The sequence below is a fragment of the Odocoileus virginianus genome, chromosome 4 (genome assembly GCF_023699985.2).
Source record: "Odocoileus virginianus isolate 20LAN1187 ecotype Illinois chromosome 4, Ovbor_1.2, whole genome shotgun sequence".
In the NCBI taxonomy this organism is placed as follows: Eukaryota; Metazoa; Chordata; class Mammalia; order Artiodactyla; family Cervidae; genus Odocoileus; species Odocoileus virginianus.
The window spans coordinates 6639576-6662126 of record NC_069677.1 but is presented as its reverse complement, the minus strand read 5'-3'; the positions used below and the strand labels follow the sequence as shown (position 1 = coordinate 6662126).

At 38.0% G+C, this 22551-nt stretch overlaps 1 protein-coding gene across 4 annotated transcripts; it reads right to left on the bottom strand.

Moving 5' to 3' along the window:
• Nucleotides 1–605: 605 nt before the first annotated feature.
• Nucleotides 606–22213, bottom strand: TEX55 (testis expressed 55). Of its 4 annotated transcripts, none has more exons than XM_020891757.2 (4): nucleotides 21123–22213; nucleotides 20446–20589; nucleotides 16851–16913; nucleotides 606–907 (listed from the first exon to the last, which is right to left on the bottom strand). In XM_020891757.2, the coding sequence occupies exons 1-4, from the start codon at nucleotides 22185–22187 to the stop codon at nucleotides 893–895; spliced, it is 1287 nt and encodes a 428-aa protein (XP_020747416.2). In that variant the 5' UTR covers nucleotides 22188–22213; the 3' UTR covers nucleotides 606–892. The 4 variants fall into 4 exon arrangements, with proteins under 4 accessions (XP_020747416.2, XP_020747417.2, XP_020747414.2 ...); XM_020891758.2 differs by having other exon boundaries at nucleotides 16851–16910; XM_020891755.2 differs by lacking the exon at nucleotides 606–907 and adding an exon at nucleotides 8258–8401.
• Between the last annotated feature and the right edge of the window lie 338 nt (nucleotides 22214–22551).

Genomic DNA, 22551 nt, shown 5'->3' with positions numbered 1-22551 from the left:
TTTATTAGAGTGTTTTAATCCTTAATTCTGCTCTTGGGCATTAAAAAGGCCTTTTTTGTTGTCCTGACTGTTCAGTCATGCTGGTACACATTTATGTGTCCAGGGTCATGTCTAGTTTCAATTTCTGTAACTTCCAGATGCTATGTCTACGGGGATAAGAATTGCCCAAGGAACGCCACACTGAGTTGGTCCAAAGACTGATAAGGGGCAGGAGACCTGGAAACAAAGAGGTTGAGATATAGAGAAAGGGCTCAAACAATCATCCCATGTTTTCCAATTAATTTCTCCACTCCTCCTCTCCCCTCCCCTTTTTCTTTCAGCCTTTCATCCGGAGCCATGTGTCATACACCAGCACCAACAACTGAAGAAAATGTTTATTTCAATGGCTGCATAACACACCATGGATACATGCATCATAGTTTATTTAGCCTGGTGAGTGATGGGTCTTGGCAGTCATGTTAGGATTTACTCAATGCCTTAAACAATAGATTTTCGGGATTCTCATGCGTCAGGACCATCCTTCTAACAGGTTAGGTTTTTCAGGAACAGACTTGGAGACTGAGTATAGTGTGCAGTATATTTATTAGTGAGTAAATACCCAGGGAAGAGAGAAGGGAGAGTGACGAAACAAGGTTGGGTGGAGAGGGATGTCAATCTGCCATGCGGGTGGGACAGCCTCAGGAGACTCTGGAGGAAGATGGCCTGTTATAGTCGCTCTGCCTTGGTCCCCTCTATAATCAGTCCTTAGATACAGCTTGCCCTGGGAATGTGGCTTTTGGTAACAAAGGCAGGGGAGGCAGGAGCTGTGGTACTCTCAGGAGCTGGGCAGCATATTCCCCCTTGAAGGGGCTGGCACGGGGCATCTCTTGTCCATCACACGACTTATTCCTCCTCAGCTCTGCAGGGCCTGGTTAGGGAGAGCATTTTTCACACAGTGGAATTCTATGCAATTGTGATAGGAAAAATGAGGTCACAGAAAACCACTTCATTCCATGGAAATATGCTCAGTTATTTATTCAATATTTATTTATATAAATATGCATCAAGAACTTATGAAGTGTCAAATATTTCCTATGTACTACAAATGAAAAAAGCAGGTTACAAAAGTTTGTACAATTCAACATGCTTTTTTTAAAAGTATGTATATGTACAAGTTAACTTAAAAGTTAGAAAGAAAAAGATTTTAAAATGTTAGAAAGAAATTAAATATACCAGGATTTATCTGGATGATGTGATATGAATGACTTTTTGGTAGTTCATATATTTATAAATGATCTATGTTGCAGAGAAATATGTAAGTTATTAAAAATGTGCTCTTTTGGAAATCTTTGTGGTAAAATAGCAAGGATACAGACAAGGACATATGTTTCCATTCATATCTTAGGCAGTGTATGTTCTATTACTGGGATTATGTGGGGAGAAAACATGAATCTTTTCAAAACAGATTCAGTTCGGTTCAGTTCAGTCACTCAGTCATGTCCAACTCTTGGTGACCCCATGGACTGCAGCACACCAGGCTTCCCTGTCCATCACCAACTCCTGGAACTTGCTCAGACTCATGTCCATTGAGTCGGTGATGCCATCCAACCATCTCATCCTCTGTCATCCCCTTCTCTTCCCGCCTTCAATCTTTCCCAGCATCAGGGTCTTTTCAAATGAGTCAGTTCTTCGCATCAGGTGGCCAAAGTATTGGGGTTTCAGCTTTAGCATCAGTCCTTCCAATGAATATTCAGGGCTGATCTCCTTTAGGACGGACTGGTTGGATCTCCTTGCAGTCCAAGGGACTCTCAAGAGTCTTCTCCAACACCACAGTTCAAAAGTGTCAATTCTTCAGCACTCAGCTTTCTTCATAGTCCAACTCTCACATCCATACATGACTACTGGAAAAACCAAATCTTTGACTAGATGGAACTTTGTTGGCAAAACAATGTCTCTGCCTTTTAATATGCTGTCTAGGTTGGTCATAACTTTTCTTCCAAGGAGGAAGCATCTTTTAATTTCATGGCTGCAGTCATCATCTGCAGTGATTTTGGTACCCCCCAAAATAAAGTTTGTCACTGTTTCCATTATTTCCCCATCTATTTGCCATGGAGTGATGGGACCAGATGCCATGATCTTAGTTTTCTGAATGTTGAGTTTTAAGCCAAATTTTTCACTCTCCTCTTTCACTTTCATCAAGAGGCTCTTTAGTTCTTCTTCACTTTCTGCTATAAGTGTGGTGTCAACTGCATATCTGAGGTTATTGATATCTCTCCTGGCAATCTTGATTGCAGCTTGTGCTTCATCCAGTCCAACATTTCTCGTGATGTACTCTGCATATAAATTAAATAAGTAGGGTGACAATATACAGCCTTGACATACTCTTTTCCCTATTTGGAACCAGTCTGTTGTTCCATGTCCAGTTCTAACTGTTGCTTCTTGACCTGCATACAGATTTCTCAGGAGGCAGGTCATGTGGTCTGGTATTCCCATCTCTTTAAGAATTTTCCACAGTTTGTTGTGATCCACATAGTCAAAGTCTTTGGCATAGTCAAAAAGCAGAAATAGATGTTTTTCTATATATATGGTTTTGTATGTATGTTGTTATATGATATGGGGTAGATCCAAATTATTAAATAATAATTGCAGCAACATTAATTGGACACATGGAATTTCATTGCATGGATAAGCCATAATTTATTTGATCAATTTGTAGTTGGACAATTTTGAGGTTGGACAATTATCCCCATGTTTTTCTCATAAAAATTTGACACAAATCTTCTCTATGAAATTCTCCATGTTCAGTGTCATGGCTGGAAGCATGGTTTGACTACATCATGATTTCATTGTGGGGCAGTTTTGGTGATGACAAGGTGTGGCTCCATTGGTGGGCAACTAAAATAGAGCGTTATGGTCACAAGAAAGGAGGAGTCCTTTGTTACTTAGAGCATACTCCTCTCCCCTGTACCTGCCCACGAGCCTGGAGTTGTCTGAGGCTCTGCCTGGAGAAATGCCTACAGTTAGACACCTCTGTTGGTTTTGAGGTGGGTCAGCTGTCCTGCTTTATCTGTTTTTGGGCCCCATCTGATTTCTGTTTCCAGAAATTATAAAAATCTCAGGTTTCTCTCTCTTTTGCTTTGAGTATTAAAATAGACTTACTTCTTTTGGTAAATATTGACTGTAATTTTAAAGGAGTTTCAGGAGGACTGCTTTGGGCTTTTTAAAAAATTTAAAAACACAGAATTAGGCAGACAACTCAGTTCTGTCCTATTGGACTCCTATCTGTTCATAAGAATAAGCCACAATAGCCACGTCTATCTGGTGTCAACTTACTGAAAATTTTCATATTAGGAGAAATAAAACAGCCTTTTCAGAGCCTAATAAGATTCTGGCACACATATTATTTGCCACCTAAAATGACATAACTCTTTTTTCTGAGTTTTAGCTTTACAATGTTTCCAACCAAATAACTGGCATGAAGTTTCAAGCACAGGTGCACAACCATCAACAACCATACCTGTCCACGTCCCCATTATACAAAAGTATATGTGCACACATGTGAGCACAAAAACATCAACAGACATTATTATACTTACATACTCACTTCTTATTCACAAGAATAGATGGTTTACACAGTGTTAACACAAAAGTTGATGACATAATAGCAAAAGAAGGTAAGTGGAAGAGATAGGGTGAGTAAAACTGAGTCTGATTAGTTCTGACATATACACACCCATGGAAGCATCATGTCAATCAAGATGGTGACAAACCAATCAATCACTCCTGAAAGTGTCCTCTTATGCCTTTGTAATCCTTGCTCTTGCCCCCTTTCCCCCCAGACAACCATTGATCTTCTTCCTGCCACTATAGGTTAGTTCACATTATCCAGAATTTAAAATACATGGAATCATACAGTAAAAAAAGAGAGAAAGAAATAATAGGAAGCTTTATTATAGAAAGTATCTCCCAATACATACCTATATCAAATCGTTACATTGTATACCTTAACCTTATGCAATGTTATTAACATATGTCAGTTATATCTCAGTGAGCTGGAAACACTCACAAACATGAAATAACAGAATGCTAATTTGAAAGAAAATAAAACACATGCAGGAGACCAGAGTAAAACAAGGGAATTCATAAGAGTGAGGGAAATAGAAGAATAATTTCAGAAGCCTGAGTCTTCCTGTTTCTATTGTGTCTGAGCCTCATAGCTATTCTCCTTCACTTTCCTGTGTCATAAAATGGACTTAAAACATTAATCTTCACATTAATTAAAAAAAAAACTTTATGCTGTTCTCTTGAAACATCCCACCCTCGCCTTCTCCCACAGAGTCCAAAAGTCTGTTCTGTACATCTGAGTCTCTTTTTCTGTTTTGCATATAGGGTTATTGTTACCATCTTTCTAAATTCCATATATATGTGTTAGTATGCTGTAATGTTCTTTATCTTTCTGGCTTACTTCGCTCTGTATAATGGGCTCCAGTTTCATCCATCTCATTAGAACTGATTCAAATGAATTCTTTTTAATGGCTGAGTAATATTCCATGGTGTATATGTACCACAGCTTCCTTATCCATTCGTTAGCCCAGGTTGGATACATGAGACAAGTGTTCGGGGGCCTGGTGCACTGGGAGGACTCAGAGGGATCGGGTGGAGAGAGAGGTGGGAGGGGGGATCGGGATGGGGAATACATGTAAATCCATGGCTGATTCATGTCAATGTATGACAAAACCCACTACAATATTGTAAAGTAATTAGCCTCCAAATAATAAAAATAAATGAAAAAAAAAATTAAAAAAAATCCAATACTAAAAAAAAAAAAACCTTTATGGATATATAATTCATATACTGCAAACTTTACTCTTTTGAGGTGTATAACTCAGTGGTTTTAGGAAAGTCAGAATTGTGCAACTGTTACCACTATCTAATTCTAGAACATTTTCAACACCCACAAAAGAAAGCTCGTTCTCATTGCATTCACTCCCTACCACTTCCTCTCCCCTACCCCTGGCAACCACTTATCTGCTCTCCATCTCTGTGGGTTTGCCTGTTCTGGACATTTCACCTAAATGGGATCACATGCTATGTGGCCTTTTGTTACTGGCTTTCTTTCACTTCATAGAATGCTTTTAAGTTTCATCTAAATCATAGTCATATATCAATACTTCATTCCTTGTTATTACCAAACAATATTCCATTGTATGTATATATATATATTTTCACTTTTTAACTTTTAAAAGTTGTAGTAGAAAACATATGGCATTTACTATATTAACCATTTTTAAGTGTAAGGTTCAGTGGAGTGAAGTATAATATATTCATATTGCCGTGTAACAGATCTCCGGACCTTTTCTATTTTGCAGAACTGAAACTCTACCTGTGAAAACAATTCCCCATTTCCCCTCCCATAGTCCCTAATAACAACCATCCTACTTTGTCTATATGAATTTGACTATTTTAGATACCTCATAGAAGTAGAATCACACAGTATTTATCCTGTTGTGACTGGCTTATTTCACTTAGCATAATGTCTTCAGTGTTTATCCATGGTGCAGTATGTGTCAGAATTTCATTCCTTTCAAAGCTGAATAACATTACATTGTATATACAAGCCACATTTTTATTTATCCACTCATCTATCAAACATCACATTTAAAAAATCCATTCATCACTTGCTGGGCATTTTTATTGTTTCCACTTTGGGGTTATTATGAACACTGCTATGAATATTCTTGTACAAGTGTTTTTTTTTTTAATTTAAAATTTTAACACCAAAAGCATTTCATATTGGGGTATAGCTGATTAAAGGTGGTTTCAGGTGAATAGCAAAGGGACTCAGCCATACATATACATATATCTATTTTCCCCCAAACCTGTCTCCCATCTAGGCTGGCACATAACATTGAGCAGAGTTGCATTTGGTCTACAATAATGTCTTTGCTGGGTATGCATTTTATATTCTGTACAAGTTTTCTTTTTTTTCCCATTTATTTTTATTAGTTGGAGGCTAATTACTTTACATATATTCTGTACAAGTTTTTATATGGCCATATATTTTCAGTTGTCTTAGATATATTCCTAAGAGTGGAATTGCTGAGTCATAGATAAAGTTTTTGAAGAACTGCCAAACTGTTTCCAAAACAGCTGCTCTATGTTACATTTCCATTAGCCGTATAACTATTCTAATTTCTCTAAAGCTTTGCCAACACTTGTTATTGTCTGTGGTTACAGCCATCTCAGTGGATGTGAAGTAATATCTCATTGTGGTTGGGTTTACTTTTCCCTAATGACAAATGATGTCATGTTTATTCTTTAAATGGAAGAGGGAAAGGGATGTGCCCCAGAAAAGTGTTCTAGTAGCTTGATTCTCAATTACTGTGAGGAGTGGAGGAACACAGTGAGTGAGGGTCAACAGGATTGCTCAGGGAAAAATCTAATATCAATACTATTGATAATAACATTACTAAAATAATAAGAACTTACAGTACCAGGCACTTTTGTAGGTGCTTTTTCATGTTATCTCATTCAATAACATTTGAGGCCCTCACACTTCATATCTATAGGAATGACGCATTTTTTAAAAGCATTCTTAAGGGATTCAATCCTTCAAGGGAAGTCATACTTATGAACCCTGCTTGTTCTGACATCAACTTTTGTTCCCATTACCTTCTTTTCCCTATGTGTCATGTTCTCTGTCAGTTTCACTCTGAATAGCCTGGGCCTCCTCTTCCTTTTCTAGCTGACAGCCAGCTCCACCTAGAGTCTCACCTTTCGTGTTTACTCCTGGTCTGGGACTACTTCCTACCACATAGGGACTAAGAACTGAACGTACTTTTCGCTGATTGACTCAGCCTGAGTCACTGAGAGTGAGGCTTGATCTCCATTTTCTCCCTTCTTTCAGTCAAACATATTTAGTCAGGGCACCGGACCAAACCAAGTCCATCCCCTCTGGTCCACTGCCTCACTGTGAACAGTCAAACGAGCAGCTCTGAAATGCGTCGCGCGCCGCCAGTGAGAAGGGCTGAGGTGACCGTGGTGGGCTGGGTTGAGGTGTTCGGCTTCACGGAACACAGTAACGCGTTAGGGCCGAAAATCAGTGGACTGAATTCAGGAATTCCAGATGTTACTGATAACAGCCGAGTCTTTGATCTCTAATAATATTGTTGATCCTTCAGTATTTGGGTCAATTTTGTTCTACCAGCTGATTAATTATATCTTAGTTATGTCTCTTAAAGTTTTCCCACAGGTTCACTGTAAGTTTATCAGCTTTCACCTAGTTTTGCCAGCCCACAGTCAACAGAAAGACTGCTTATCTGCCTGGAGAATATTTATTGAGTCTGGGCACAGGCACATTTTATGGACAATTGAAGGAAAAACGAAAGAAGCTTTGAAGTTCTAAGCATAGATTTTAAAAATATAATTGTTAGACATAAAATTCAGGTATAAAAAAGGGATTTGTGCATGACTATTCAAACAGGAACTTAATTCATTGTAATACACCACATAATTACACCAAGTCACCAGGGAAACAATATCAATAATCAAGTCTGCTTTAATGCTCAGAAATTAAATGAAAGTTTCAGACAAAAGTAGTATCATATGATCATCTCAGTTATGATTGCTGGGTACTCTCAGACCATGTAGACCTCGTTAAAGCTTTTAGCTTTTAAATACCAGTTTGACTGGTTGCACATTCCATACAATGTAGACACTCTTCAGAGGATAAAGGTAATAAGGAAGTGACATTCTGCCTCTCCCACAGGCGTGTACAGAGTAGTATAACATGTTTGAGTTTTGCTGTAGGTTAAAAATCAGAAGAAGACTATCCCAAGGAATAGATTAAATCGCATCCACTAATGTCAGACTATCACAGGCAGGGTCAAAGGGGAAAAATAGTAGAAATGTCTTGGAGGTATTAAGAAACAAGAAAAGAGATCGTACACCAGTTATTTCCTAAAAGTACTCCTACAAATTATTTTCTGCACATTTTCTGATTGAAAATTCTATAAACAACTTTGAGACATGATGGATTTGTATGCTTTTGGGAACTGCATATAAATTGCTAATATTCTTTTCTTGATCCTCTTTGGAATTTGTGAACATGTTTCTGTTCAGTGCTTTGGAGGAATGAGTATTGAAATATCAATGCACGGATAAGTATATGTGTATATGTTTTGTATGATTAGCCAGAAGTATCTGTAACTGTACTATGAATTTTACACAGATACTCAGTCGGTTTTTACTTAAAAAATAAAAACACATTTAGGCAGAGTCACTATCAATGACCATTCAAAAATGATTTTTCAGAGTGGGCAACAGAATATAGTGTTGACATCGATGGTTGTAAACAATGTTGAGGAGAGATTCATTCTTTGTAGTTTTCACATTTGTTTCTGTTTTGTATCATTTCCTGTACCTGAGGAGAATGAAAAAAAATTTTTTTTTCCACTTGCAGTTTTGATCTACTTGGCACTATCATATTTTGTAGGGCTAAAAATATATAGAAAATCAAAATATAGACGTCCTTATACTGACTTGAGTTCCCTGGCGGCTCAGATGGTAAAGCATCTGCCTACAATGTGGGATACTTGGGTTCAATCCCTGGGTTGGGAAGATCTCCTGGAGAAGGAAATGGCAACCCACTCCAGTATTCTTGCCTGGAAAATCCCATGGATGGAGGAGCCTGGTGGGCTACAGTCCATGGGGTTGCAAAGAGTTGGACACGACTGAGCGACTTCACTTCACTTATACTGACTTGGTACAAATAATTTAGATTTTGATAACTCAAGACTACATGTTGAAAACATCTAGGAGAACGATTAAAAGTATAATATTAAGAAGATTACTAGGGCAGTGACCTTTTTCTGTATGATAGTGTAAATACATAGCATATACAATAGTCAAAACCTATAATGTATAACACAAAGAGTGAAAGTCACTGAGTTGTGTCTAACTGTTTGCAACCCCATGGGCTATATAGTCCATGGGATTCTCCAGGCCAGCATACTGGTGTGGGTAGCCATTCCCTTCTTCAGGGGATCTTCCCAACCCAGAGATCAAACCCAGATCTCCCACATTGCAGGCGGATTCTTTACTGCCTGAGCCACCACGGAAGCCCAAGAATACTGGACTGGTTAGCCTATCCCTTCTCCAGCAGATCTTCCCGACCCAGAAATTGAACAGGGGACTCCTGCATTGCAGGCAGATTCTTTATCAACTGAGCTACCAGAGAGCCCATACACAAAGAAACTTTATGTAAATCATGAACTTTAGTTAATAATAATGTATCAAACTGGCTGACCAATTGTAACAAATGTACCACAATAATGCAGAATGTTAATAATAGAGGAAATGGGGGGAGATGAGAGTAAGTGGGAACTCACTGTACATTCTGCTTAATTTTTCTGTAGATCTAAAACTATTCTAAAAAATAAAGCATATTAATTAAAAAGATCACCTCAATGTAAAACCAAAAAACAAACTGAGTATAACTTCTAAATAGAAAAATGGAACAATAAAGGAGGACAAAAATAGAGGAAAAGAAACAAAACAGGTGGGACAAATAGCATAGATTCAAACCCAAATATATCTTTAACAACATCAAATATAAAAGGACTACTCTAATTAAAAGCTTGTCAGATTTGAATAATTATAAAAATTATAATATACACAATTAATATTTATAAGAAAGATGTCTAAAATGTAAGGACAGAGAAAAGTTAAAAGTAATAAAGATGGAAAATATATACCATATAAACACTGAGTAAAATAAATCCGGTGTAGCTGTAACAATATTGGAAAGAGTAGTTAGAGTTCATGTTATACTCCTTAATGATAAAAAATTCAATTTACCAGAAAAATATAAGAACCTAAATTTATAAGCACCTAATAACATTAGCCCTAATTACATATACACAGCATAAATTGACAATAATATTGGAAAACTTGAATAACATGTTTAACAAACCTGATCCAGGGTATATTTAGACACTTCTCAATAACTGAAGAATAAATATTTTTTCAGTCCCAATTAATTCATTCACAGCAATTAACTATATGCTGTATCATAAAGCAAGTAAATACATTTCAAAGATTTGAAATCTTGTTCTATGAGTATAGTGCAATTGACTTTGAAATCAATAACCAAAGGGCAACAAGAAACCAATATTTAGGTATTTATATAAATAATCTACTGTCCAAAAATCCATATGTTGCAGAATAAATCATAAAGAAAATTAGAAACTATTTTGAGCTAAATAAAGTAAAAATACCACACACTTAAATCTGTGTGATAAAACTGTAAGAGCATATAGTATATATTAATAATATATAACTTAATATATGAAGATCTGCTTCCTATATGCAAGAAGAAACACTAAAAAAATGAATTCTTCAAATAACACCTGTGTACTGTAGACAAAATACAACCCCCCCCTACAAAAGAAAAAACCTACAAACTGAAACAAAGCAAAAAGTCTTACAACTACATGAAGGTTCTGGACACAAAGCAGGTAGGTTTTGAAGAGGATTCTAAACTTAGAGCAAGTGACCAACATGGAATGAATTCCTCCGTTTTCATAATTTTGACCCCAAAACAGTCATGACCCACAAACATAGCTGTGGCTGCACCAGAATACCTCAAACTCTGATAGAAAACCCATTGCTTTTCTGGAGGGAAAAATCACAGAAAGTGGCCTGGTCAAATGGCAGATGCTGAAGAGTGAGGGGGAATCCTCGAAGAGGGAAGGTCTGTGCATGAACTCTGCACACGCCTTAGGTTGCCTTCTGAAGCATGCATTCATAGGTCAGATTCAAACTAGTAGTAGCAAAAAGAAGTGACCACAGAAGGCAAGAGAGAGTGCTCACAGTTCAAATCTAACCATGTTAACAGCCAGTTAAACAAAAACAAGAGCTTCATCACTTGTCAGAAGAATATGACAGAACACAGTCTGCACAGCGCAATATTTAAGGTGTTCAAGATACAATCGAAATTATCCTAGTTACAAGAAAATCTAGAGAATGTAATTCATTTTAAATGGAAAAGACAACATTTACTTCTTCCTTTCTGATTTGGAAAGCTTTTACTTTTTTAATTTAAAGTAGTTATTTATGCCTAATTGCTCTGGCTAGGACTTCCAGTGCAAGGAGGACATGGAGAGCAAATAAGCTATTCTCTATTTTTGCATATGTTTGAAATGTTCAATAGTTGAAGAAAATTTACAGATGGGCAGATTTTTTACCATCTGAGCTTCTGGGACACCTACCTATCACAATGTTATATGTCAATTATATCTCAATAAAAAAATTACCAGGCATAAAAACAAGCAGCAAAAACTATTATAACTAAATTCTCTATGTTAAAAAAGTTAAGATATCGACACTACAGAAAAGATAAAAACTAAATTGGGGATGAAAAGTGTACTGTAGATACTGCACAACAAAAGATCAATACCCTTGAAGACAGCAATAGAAAATTGATATATGGAAAGGGGAAAAAAAAGTTAAAAAACATTAATAGAGAATTAGGAAATTGTGAGACAACTTCAACTGCCCTCATATATATGTAATTGGGGCTCCCACAGGAGAGGGACAAGATAGAAAAGTGTTTGAAGAAACAGTGGCTGCCAAATTTCCAAATATGCTGAAAACCATAAGCTCATAAGTTCTTAGTTCAAAGCACCACAGCATAAGAAATATGAAGAAAAATACAACAATACCACTTTAAGTGGGAGTGTAAACTTGTCTGAGTACTTTGGAAAACTTTCGGTTAGCTATCTGTTAAAGCTGAACTTATGTCAATAACCTATGACTTAGCAATTACACTTCTAGGTCTGAACCCAATAGAAATTCGTGCACATGTGCACCGAGACAAGTATGTGAATGTTCATTGCAGCATTACTCATAACAACCAAAAAAAAAAAAAAAAAAGGAAAAAAATCAAACGTCTAACTCAGAATAGAGAATACAAAAATGAAAAGGAATGAATAATATGCACAAGATGAGAGAAACCTAGAAACATCAGTTCAGTTCAGTTTAGTCGCTCAGTCATGTCTGACTCTCTGTGACCCCATAGACCACGCCAGGCCTCCCTGTCTATCACCAACTACCAGAATTTACTCAAACTCATGTCCATTGAGTCAGGGATGTTGTTCAACCATCCCATCTTCTGTCATCTCCTTCTCTTCCCGCCTTCAATCTTTCCCAGCATAAGGGTCTTTTCAAATGAGTCTGCTCTTCACATCAGGTGTCCAAAGTATTGTAGTTTCAGCTTCAGCATCAGTCCTTCCAATGAATATTTAGGACTAATATCCTTTAGGATGAACTGGTTGGATCTCCTTGCAGTCCAAGGAACTCTCAAGAGTCTTCTCCAACACCACAGTTCAAAAGCATCAATTCTTCGGCGCTCAGCTTTCTTTATAGTCAAACTCTCACATCCATATGTGACTACTGGAAAAGCCATAGCTTTGACTAGATGGATCTTTGTTGGGAAAGTCTTTTCTTCTTTTTAATATGCTGTCTAGGTTGGTCATAACTTTTCTTCCAAGGAACAAGCATCTTTTAATTTCATGGCTACAGTCACCATTTGCAGTGATTTAGGAGCCACCCCAAAATAAAGTCTGTCACTGTTTCCATTGTTTCTCCATCTATTTGCCATGAAGTGATGGGACTGGATGCTATGATCTTAAGCTTTCTGAATGTTGAGTTTTAAGCCAACTTTTTCACTCTCCTCTTTCACTTTCATCAAGAGGCTTTTTAGTTCCTCTTCACTTTCTGTCATAAGGGTGGTGTCATCTGCATATCTGAGGCTATTGATATTTCTCCTGGCAATCTTGATTCCAGCTTGTGCTTCATCCAGCCCAGCATTTCTCATGATGTACTCTGCATATAAGTTAAATGAGCAGGGTGACAATATACAGCCTTGACATACTCCTTTCCCAATTTGGAACCAGTCTGTTGTTCCATGTCCAATTCTAACTGTTGCTTCCTGACCTGCATACAAATTTCTTAGGAGGTAGGTCATGTGGTCTGGTATTCCCATCTCTTTAAGAATTTTCTATAGTTTGTCATGATCCACACAATCAAAGGCTTTGGCATAGTCAATAAAGCATATGTTTTTCTGGAACTCTCTCACTTTTTTGATGATCCAATGGACATTGGCAATTGATCTCTGGTTCCTCTGCCTTTTCTAAATCCGGCTTGAACATCTGCAAGTTCACAGTTCATGAACTGTTGAAGCCTGGCTTGGAGAATTTTGAGCATTACTTTGCTAGTGTGTGAGATGAGTGCAATTGTGCAGTAGTTTTAGCATTCTTTGGCATTGTCTTTCTTTAGGATTGGAATGAAAACTGAGATATTTTAAAAGAAGAATAAGATGTGAGGACCTGCTCTGGTAGATATTAAAACTTATTTTGGGGAATTCTAAGAGATTCTTGTAGAGGAACAAGGATCAACAAATATACTACAGGAGTCAAATAAAAAAACAGTGTGGAAAGTACTGTCTTTTCCTATAAGGTGCTTCGTCAGTTGGATGTCTGCTTGAAAGAAAATAAAGCTTGACTTCACCTTACTTCCTACACAAAATCAATTCCAAACTGATTCGACATAAATGTAAAAAGCAAAACAAAACAAAATCCATAAAAAACTTCTACAAGATAATACAGGGACGAAGGTGAGGAACTTGGGCTAAGAAGACACTTCTAATATAGGACACCAGAAGTAATAAAATAAATTTGAATATATAAAAATTAAAAATTCCTGTTCATCAAAAGATATCTTTAAGAGATAAAATATGAAGGCAAAGAGTCAGAAAATATACATGTAACAAGCACATCAACAAAGAGCTCACAACCAGAATATATAGAGAACTGTTATAAATGATTTTAAAAGACAATATAATAGAAAAGAAATATTTCCAAATGGCCAATAAACAAATGAAAAAGTATGCAACTGCAATGATTTATTACTGTTCATCCATTAAAAAGGCTAATGCTGAAAAGACTCGTAATACTGTTGGGTGTAAGTGGTAATGATGTAAGACAACCAAAACTCTAATACACACTGCTAGTGGGAGTGTAAATTGGTGAAAATTTCCTTGGAAGATCATTTGATGTAATGTACTAGAGCTGAGCTACACATACTTTAGAATCCAGCATTCTCTCTTGTGGGTATGTACCCAAGGGAAATGCGTATTTATGTGTACCAAGAGACATGCGCATGAAAGTTCCTAGGAAAAAGTTTTGTAATAGGTTATCCTGAAGGTCCATATTTATCACAGAATGAATAAATTGTGGCATTTCAAGTGATGAATGATATATAGCAATGAAAGTAAATGAACTACAGCCACACACAATAGCATGGATTAATTTCACAGACATAGTTTTGAGTAAAAGAATGAACAAATGAATCTCTACTACATGGTTCCCTTTATATAAAGTTTAAAAGGTTGACAAGTCTACACAAATACAGAGAACAAACTAATGGTTACCAGTGTGGGGGCAGGGAGCAAATAATTGGGTGTAAGACAGGCTCAAGCATGTATTGTACAACATGGGGAATATAGACAATGTTTTGTAATAACTGTAAATGTTAGGAGTATATCTACCTAAAGAAACAAAAGACCTATACATAGAAAACTATAAAACACTGATGAAAGAAATCAAAGAGGACACAAGCAGATGGAGAAATATACCGTGTTCATGGATTGGAAGAATCAATATTGTCAAAATGGCTATACTACCCAAAGTAATCTATAGATTCAATGCAATCCCTATCAAACTACCAACAGTATTTTTCACAGAACTAGAACAAATAATTTCACAATTTGTATGGAAATACAAAAAACCTCGAATAGCCAAAGTAATCCTGAGAAAGAAGAATGGAACTGGAGGAATCAATCTGCCTGACTTCAGACTCTACTACAAAGCCACAGTCATCAAGACAGTATGGTACTGGCACAAAGACAGAAATATAGATCAATGGAACAGAATAGAAAGCCCAGAGATAAGTCCACGAACCTATGGTCACCTTATCTTCGACAAAGGAGGCAAGGATATACAATGGAAAAAAGATAACCTCTTTAACAAGTGGTGCTGGGAAAACTGGTCAACCACCTGTAAAAGAATGAAACTAGAACACTTTCTAACACCATACACAAAAATAAACTCAAAATGGATTAAAGATCTAAATGTAAGACCAGAAACTCTCAAACTCCTAGAGGAGAACATAGGCAAAACACTCTCCGACATAAATCACAGCAGGATCCTCTATGACCCACATCCCAGAATTTCAGAAATAAAAGCAAAAATAAATAAATGGGACCTAATGAAACTTAAAAGCTTTTGCACAACAAAGGAAACTATAAGCAAGGTGAAAAGACAGCCCTCAGATTGGGAGAAAATAATAGCAAACGAAGCAACAGACAAAGGATTAATCTCAAAAATATACAAGCAACTCCTCCAGCTCAACTCCAGAAAAATAAATGACCCAATCAAAAAATGGGCCAAAGAACTCAACAGACATTTCTCCAAGGGAGACATACAGATGGCTAACAAACACATGAAAAGATGCTCAACATCACTCATTATCAGAGAAATGCAAATCAAAACCACAATGAGGTACCATTATACGCCAGTCAGGATGGCTGCTATCCAAAAGTCTACAAGCAATAAATGCTGGAGAGGGTGTGGAGAAAAGGGAACCCTCTTACACTGTTGGTGGGAATGCAAATTAGTACAGCCACTATGGAAAACAGTGTGGAGATTTCTTAAATAGCTGGAAATAGAACTGCCGTATGACCCAGCAATCCCACTTCTGGGCATACACACCAAGGAAACCAGATCTGAAAGAGACACATGCACCCCAATGTTCATCGCAGCACTGTTTATAATAGCCAGGACATGGAAGCAACCCAGATGCCCATCAGCAGACGAATGGATGAGGAAGCTGTGGTACATATACACCATGGAATATTACTCAGCCATTAAAAAGAATTCATTTGAATCAGTTCTAATGAGATGGATGAAACTGGAGCCCATTATACAGAGTGAAGTAAGCCAGAAAGATAAAGACCATTACAGTATACTAACACATATATATGGACTTTAGAAAGATGGTAACGATAACCCTATATGCAAAACAGAAAAAGAGACTCAGATGTATGGAACAGACTTGTGGACTCTGGGAGAAGGCGAGGGTGGGATGTTTCAGGAGAACAGCATTGAAACATGTATATTATCTAGGGTGAAACAGATCACCAGCCTAGGTTGGGTGCATGAGACAAGTGCTCGGGCCTGGTGCACTGGGAAGACCCAGAGGGATCGGGTGGAGAGGGAGGTGGGAGGGGGGACTGGGATGGGGAGTACATGTAAATCCATGGCTAATTTATATCAATGTATAACAAAAACTACTGTAATGATGTAAAGTAATTAGCCTCCAACTAATAAAAAAAAAAAAATTTAAAACTAAAAATATTTTTAAGTCTAAAAAATAAAGCAGTTTGGTTCTAGAAGTCATGTTCTTAACCACTAAATAAAATAAAATAAAAATTTCAAAAATCTGACAAGTCTAAACAAGAGTGTTTTATGACTCATGTTTCATAGCAAAATTAAAAAGAAAAGTGAGAATGTCATTACCATAAAAGTCAGAATAATAGTCCCTTTGTGGGAAGTGATAACCTTGAGGAAACTGAAGGGGACTTCTCAGATGCTGATGATGTTTAGTTTTTTGTTTTTTAACCTGAATGGCAGTTACAGATATGCTCACTTCATGACCATTGACTGAGTTGCACATGTTTTGTACACTTGTATGTGTGCTATATTTTATAATAAAAAGAATAACTAGGTTGCTCTTTTTCTCCTATTCCATACCTGGCCCAGCATAAAATTCAGGGGATCCTCTGGCTTTTCATAGACTAAGTTTTCCGTGATCTGCTGAGAGAGAGAAAGATATTACATTATGGTTCTGAACTAAACTTATGTGGTCAGGTTATACCTGAGGTAATATGTTGCATTAACCTAACAAGTACCACAGTATTTTTTTTTTGTATCACAGTATTTAAAAAAAATTCATATATGTCTACATATTGACAAATTACTTCCTTACTACTGATAAGTTTAGGTAAATTAAGGTAAAATGTGGATGAATAAAGATTTAGTAATAAACAGCAGTGGATATTTTTTTAGTTTTTAAGATCAAAGAGGTAGTGAGAAGGTTTTGGAGGAAGTTTTTATTTTGAGAATTGTGATTTTGCTAGACTGAGAAATCAATAAATAATTTACTTCAAAGAACAGTCAAAGAAACTTTTTTGAGTAAAAATTTTAAAACACTATGATTTTTACATAGAAACTTCCTAAGGCATTTGATTCTAAAAGGTTAAAATGATGTTCTGTGTTTGTAATAATAAATGAGAAAGCATATCAAACACTTCAGAGACTCACTTTCATACATTTTGTTGTTGTTGAATAACAAAAATTATTAATAAAGTAAACGGAATTCTCATTTGCAGGGAATAACAGTAGGGCAAATTTCTGGTATAAAGTATTTTGAACTGTTTAATGCATGCATGCTCATTAATCATTTCACATATATTTCTACTGAACACATTTATAACTAGTTTTACTTATCACAATGTTCAATGCATAAACACTGTTTTTTCTTGACAGATGAAGAAAATTGCTTACAGCATGATTAAAATGCTACTTTCTAGGGCTTCTGTCCTTCAGTTTAACAATTAGTAGTTCTTTGTTAAAGCCAGAAAGCCCAGCAGTTAGCATTCTTCCACAAAAGGACATTTTAAAGAAAGAAGTGGCATAGAATAACATTAATAAAGTAAATATCACTTATCCCTGTTATATGAGGACACTGAGATTCACAGAAATTAGGTAATCTCCTCCAAATTACAAAGATGAGAAGGAGCAAATTGAGCTTGGAGACTTGGGCTAATAGATTATACAATTTGTACACTTTCCTCTACATCCTGCTTCTTTAAACTTAAATTTCTCCAGCTTAAATGTTTTCACGTGAGGTGGGCCATTCTAAGCTGGGCGTCCCTGGTGGCTCAAACGGTAAAGGATCCACTTGCAGTGTGAGAGACCTGGGTTCAATCCCTGGGTTGGGAAGGTCCCCTGGAGGAGGGCATGGCAACCCACTCCAGTATTCTTGCCTGGAGAGTCCCCATGGACAGAGAAGCCTGGCAGGCTACAGTCCATGGGGTCACAAAGAGTCGGACATGACTGAGCAACTAAGCATGCATTCTTACTTACAACTTTATAACCACACGATAAAAAGTTACTTCATGTATGTATGTTATTACATATGTGTATATGCCTTGCTGGGTAATAATATTAACATTAAAATACACATTTAAGGAAAACAGAAACAAAGCAATCCACAAAGCAACAAAACTTTTAAATGTGATAATATTATAATGCTATATTGGCCAAGGAATGTCATACTTTAAAGAAGGTTCCACCTCCATATCCTGAGGTCAGTAAGATTTGTAATTTCAAGAATTAAAAGTAATTTTTTGACAATTGATATAATTTTAATCATAATAGTATATCAGTGATTATTTATTGACTCTAATTCTAGATCTTCATCCAGATAGTTATCATTAGGCATCAACAGATAGGTAAAAGGAGAACTATAGCTTCATTTAATTTTTTAAAATTAATTAATTTATTTTAATTGGAGGCTAATTACTTTACAATATTGTGGTGGTTTTTGCCATACACTGACATGAATCAGCCATGGGTGTACATGTGTCCCCCAGACCTGAACCTCCCTGCCACCTCCTTCCCCATCCCATTCCTCTGGGTTGTCCCAGTGCACTGGATTTGAGTGCCCTGTTTCACATAGATGAAACAGTTCAAATAGATGAACTTGTTCATCTGTTTCACATACGGTGATATACATGTTTCAATGCTATTCTCCCAAATCATCCTATCCTCGCCTCGTCTGTTCTTTATATCTGTGTCTCTTTTGCTGTCTTGTATATAGTGTCGTTGTTACCATCTTTCTAAATTCCATATATATGTGTTAATATACTATATTGGTGTTTTTCTTTCTGACTTACGTCACTCTGTATAATAGGCTCCAGTTTCATCCACCTCATTAGAACTGATTCAAATGCATTCTTTATAATGGCTGAGTAATATTCCATTGCGTATATGTACCACAGCTTCCTTATCCATTTGTCTGCTGATGGGCATCTAGGTTGCTTCCATGTCCTGGCTGTTGTAACGGAGAAGGCAATGGCAACCCACTCCAGTGTTCTCGCCTGGAGAATCCCAGGGATGGGAGAGCCTGGTGGGCTGCCGTCTGTGGGGTCGCACAGAGTCGGACACGACTGAAGCGACGTAGCAGCAGCAGCAGCTGTTGTAAACAGTGCTGCGATGAACATTGGGGTGCACGTGTCTCTTTCATATCTGGTTTCCTCGGTGTGTATGCCCAGCAGTGGGATTGCTGGGTCATATGGCAGTTCTATTTCCAGTTTTTTAAGGAACCTCCACACTGTTCTCTGTAGTGGCTGTACTAGTTTGCATTCCCACCAACAGTGTAAGAGGGTTCCCATTTCTCCACATCCTCTCCGGTATTTATTGTTTGTAGACTTCTTGATGGCAGCCATTCTGACTGGCGTGAGATGGTACCTCATTGTGGTTTTGAGTTTCATTTCTCTGATAATGAGTGATGTTGAGCATCTTTTCATGTGTTTGTTAGCCATCTGTATGTCTTCTTTGGAGAAATGTCTGTTTAGTTCTTTGGCTGATTTTTTGATTGGGTCATTTATTTTTCTGGAATTGAGCTGCATGAGTTGCTTGTATATTTTTGAGATTATTTCTTGGTCAGTTGTAAAATTGCTTCATTTTTATGTGGTTTCTTGGGACTTTCCTGGTGGTCCAGTGGTTTAAGACTTCACCTTCCAATGCAGAGGGGTATGGGTTGGATCCCTGGTGAGGGAGCTAAGATCCCACATGCCTTGTGGCCAAAAAACCAAAAATAAATAAAAAGAAGCAATATTGTAACAAATTCAATAAAGAACTTAAAAATGTTCCACACTAAAAAAAATGTGGTTTCTTAGATGGTCACAAGTTGGTCATCTTTTGAAAATATTATATTCCTGCCTGGGAAATCTTTTTCTCTCCTTTTTAATTGCCAATATTTTGTCCCTCCTTCCTCAGTCCGGCTCAAACTTTAACCCTTGACCAATTTTATTCCCCTGGCAACCAAACTATCGAATCTCTAATTCCTCTAAAGGGCTTCATATTATGGTAAGAATCATTCATTTGGTGTTTATCATTTACTACCTTAGATTAAAACTCTTAATGCATTTACTGACTGACACTGAGATTATATCCTTTTTATAGCAAGCACCTTTTCTTGTACCTTTTAAGAGCCAGGTCAGTGTTTGTCTTTTATAATTACTTTAAAACTCACATTTTAAAAAGAGATTGAGAGGTTTACCTGGAATATTTGCAGAATGTGGTGTTTCTCCATGTATCGAAGTGAAACTTGATAAGGATCTTCATATACTATAGGAGGGAATCGCCTCTTAAAAGGTTGACTGTATGCATCAGAATTCCTTTCCTGGTATGTTGAAAAATCATCCTAAAATGGAAATATCCCCCAAGAAAGTCTTTAATGAATAGAAAATTCCCAGAAGTTTTGTTGCTACTGTTGATGTTATTAGTGGAATTTGGTATTGATGGGATCTGAACTCTGGAAACTAAATACCTTATGAGAGACCTGGCTGGTCCTCCAGGCAATGTAATGTACCTCAGGTCTTGAGAGGTGCCTTAGACATCACCAGTCTACTTTTCCCTTCACAGAAATATCCAACGGACTCCAAATTCCTTTCCTTTGGCAGAAGCTCAGAGAGGGGAAATGAGTTTCCCCGGGTTAGCAGCAGAACCAGGACTTGAAACCCAGGGTTCCTGCATCCTGATTCATTGATCCTCCCTGAATGGCCTACTTAGGGTAGCTGAGAAGGCAACCCATCTAGTTATCTCCCACCCTACTCCTGCCTTTCTGATTTCTATGGGTTACACATACCACAGCATGTGCCCTCTGCCTGCATTCTCCCAGAACCCTGGCTTGATCTCCAACCTCCCAGATGGGTATCAAATGTCCGTTTAACCTACAGGCTCGACTTCTGTGGGTTGAGGTTTTTCTCGACTGATGATATAGTCCAGTTTAGATGAAATGGAGGGAAACCTTTCAGAGTAGGCTTGTTCTTTTGTTTGTAAAGTACTGTTATCAAATGGCATGAAGACTCGCAGGTCTGCTACACTTTCAGTGTCAGTTTCATTGGAAGTCTTAGATATGCTGGCATCTGTCTGGCTAGGCTCAAATTTGCAGGGTTGCACTTTGAAGTCATCCTCTTCCTCTTCCATGCCGTAGCCAAGTTGTCTGAATATGTTGTCATCAGACTGTTCTCCGTAGTCAAACAGGTTGTCTTCTGTGTAATCATGCTCTTCGCCCAGTAAGTCATCAGCCTGGTCAGATTCACCACCAGCCTTGTCAGAGTCAGTCTCAGGGTGTTCATCTTGTTTAGTAGCCTGGTCATGCACTTTGCAGTGAGTCTTTGCAGCTCTTCTGTGGTCAACTTGGTCAGATGATCTCTGATCAACTTGTTCATAAGTTTTTGTCTCAATCAGGCCGGACAATCTACTTTCAATTTGTTGAGCAGTTCTTTGGTCAGTTGGTCGGGGCATTCTGTGATCACTCTGCCCATCGGCTCTTTGTAAAGATGGCACAGATGGCTTTCGGTCGAACTGTTCAGAAGTTCTTCTCTCAGCTAGGTTGGGCGTTCTCCTTTCAGTTTGCTCATAAGTACCTTGTTCAGGCAGGGCAGACATCTGGTTGTCAGTATGTTCAGACCTGACACCATCAGCTTGGCTAGATGCCTTGCTGTCCATCTGTTCTGACATCCTCTGATCAGCCTGATCAGATGTTCTTTCTCCCATGTGTTCATCTACTTTGTAGTCAGCTTGATTAACTATGTTGGGTTCATCTAGGCCTGACACCATTTGGGCAGTCTGGTCAGCTGCTCTGTCATCAGTCTGGTCATCTGCCTCCACTTCATACTGGTTCTGCCCGCTGTCTTCCTGGCCATCTGTGTGGCTGTCATCTGGGGGCTTGGCTGGTCTTTGGACTTCCGAGGATTCGGTGGGAGCCTCTTCTGGAGGCTTTTCCATTTTCTGCATGGTACCCGACTGGTCCAGATTGCCAGACTCTGTGGGTGGGGCCGGACCTAGGTCGTCTAGGCAACCGTCAGAGCGTGTGTGAGTGACAACAATGCCCATGGGCTTTATTTCGGGCCTCCGCGCTGGTTTTTCTAGGAATGCTGGCGCACGCTAGTGAGTGTCAAGCAGTGAGCGGGACTTCCGGCGGCTGCCTGGGGACCAGCTGCCTCTGGGCGCTCAGAGTGGATGCGAGCTCAGTATGTGAGCTTAGCTCACCTTCTCCCAAGAAGAGGGGTGACTACAGGCTGGTGTTGCCACAGCCCAGTGAGCAGGCCTCAGGGCTCTGTGAAACGGTGCCTTAGAGCGCTCCGCTCCTTGCTTTTTT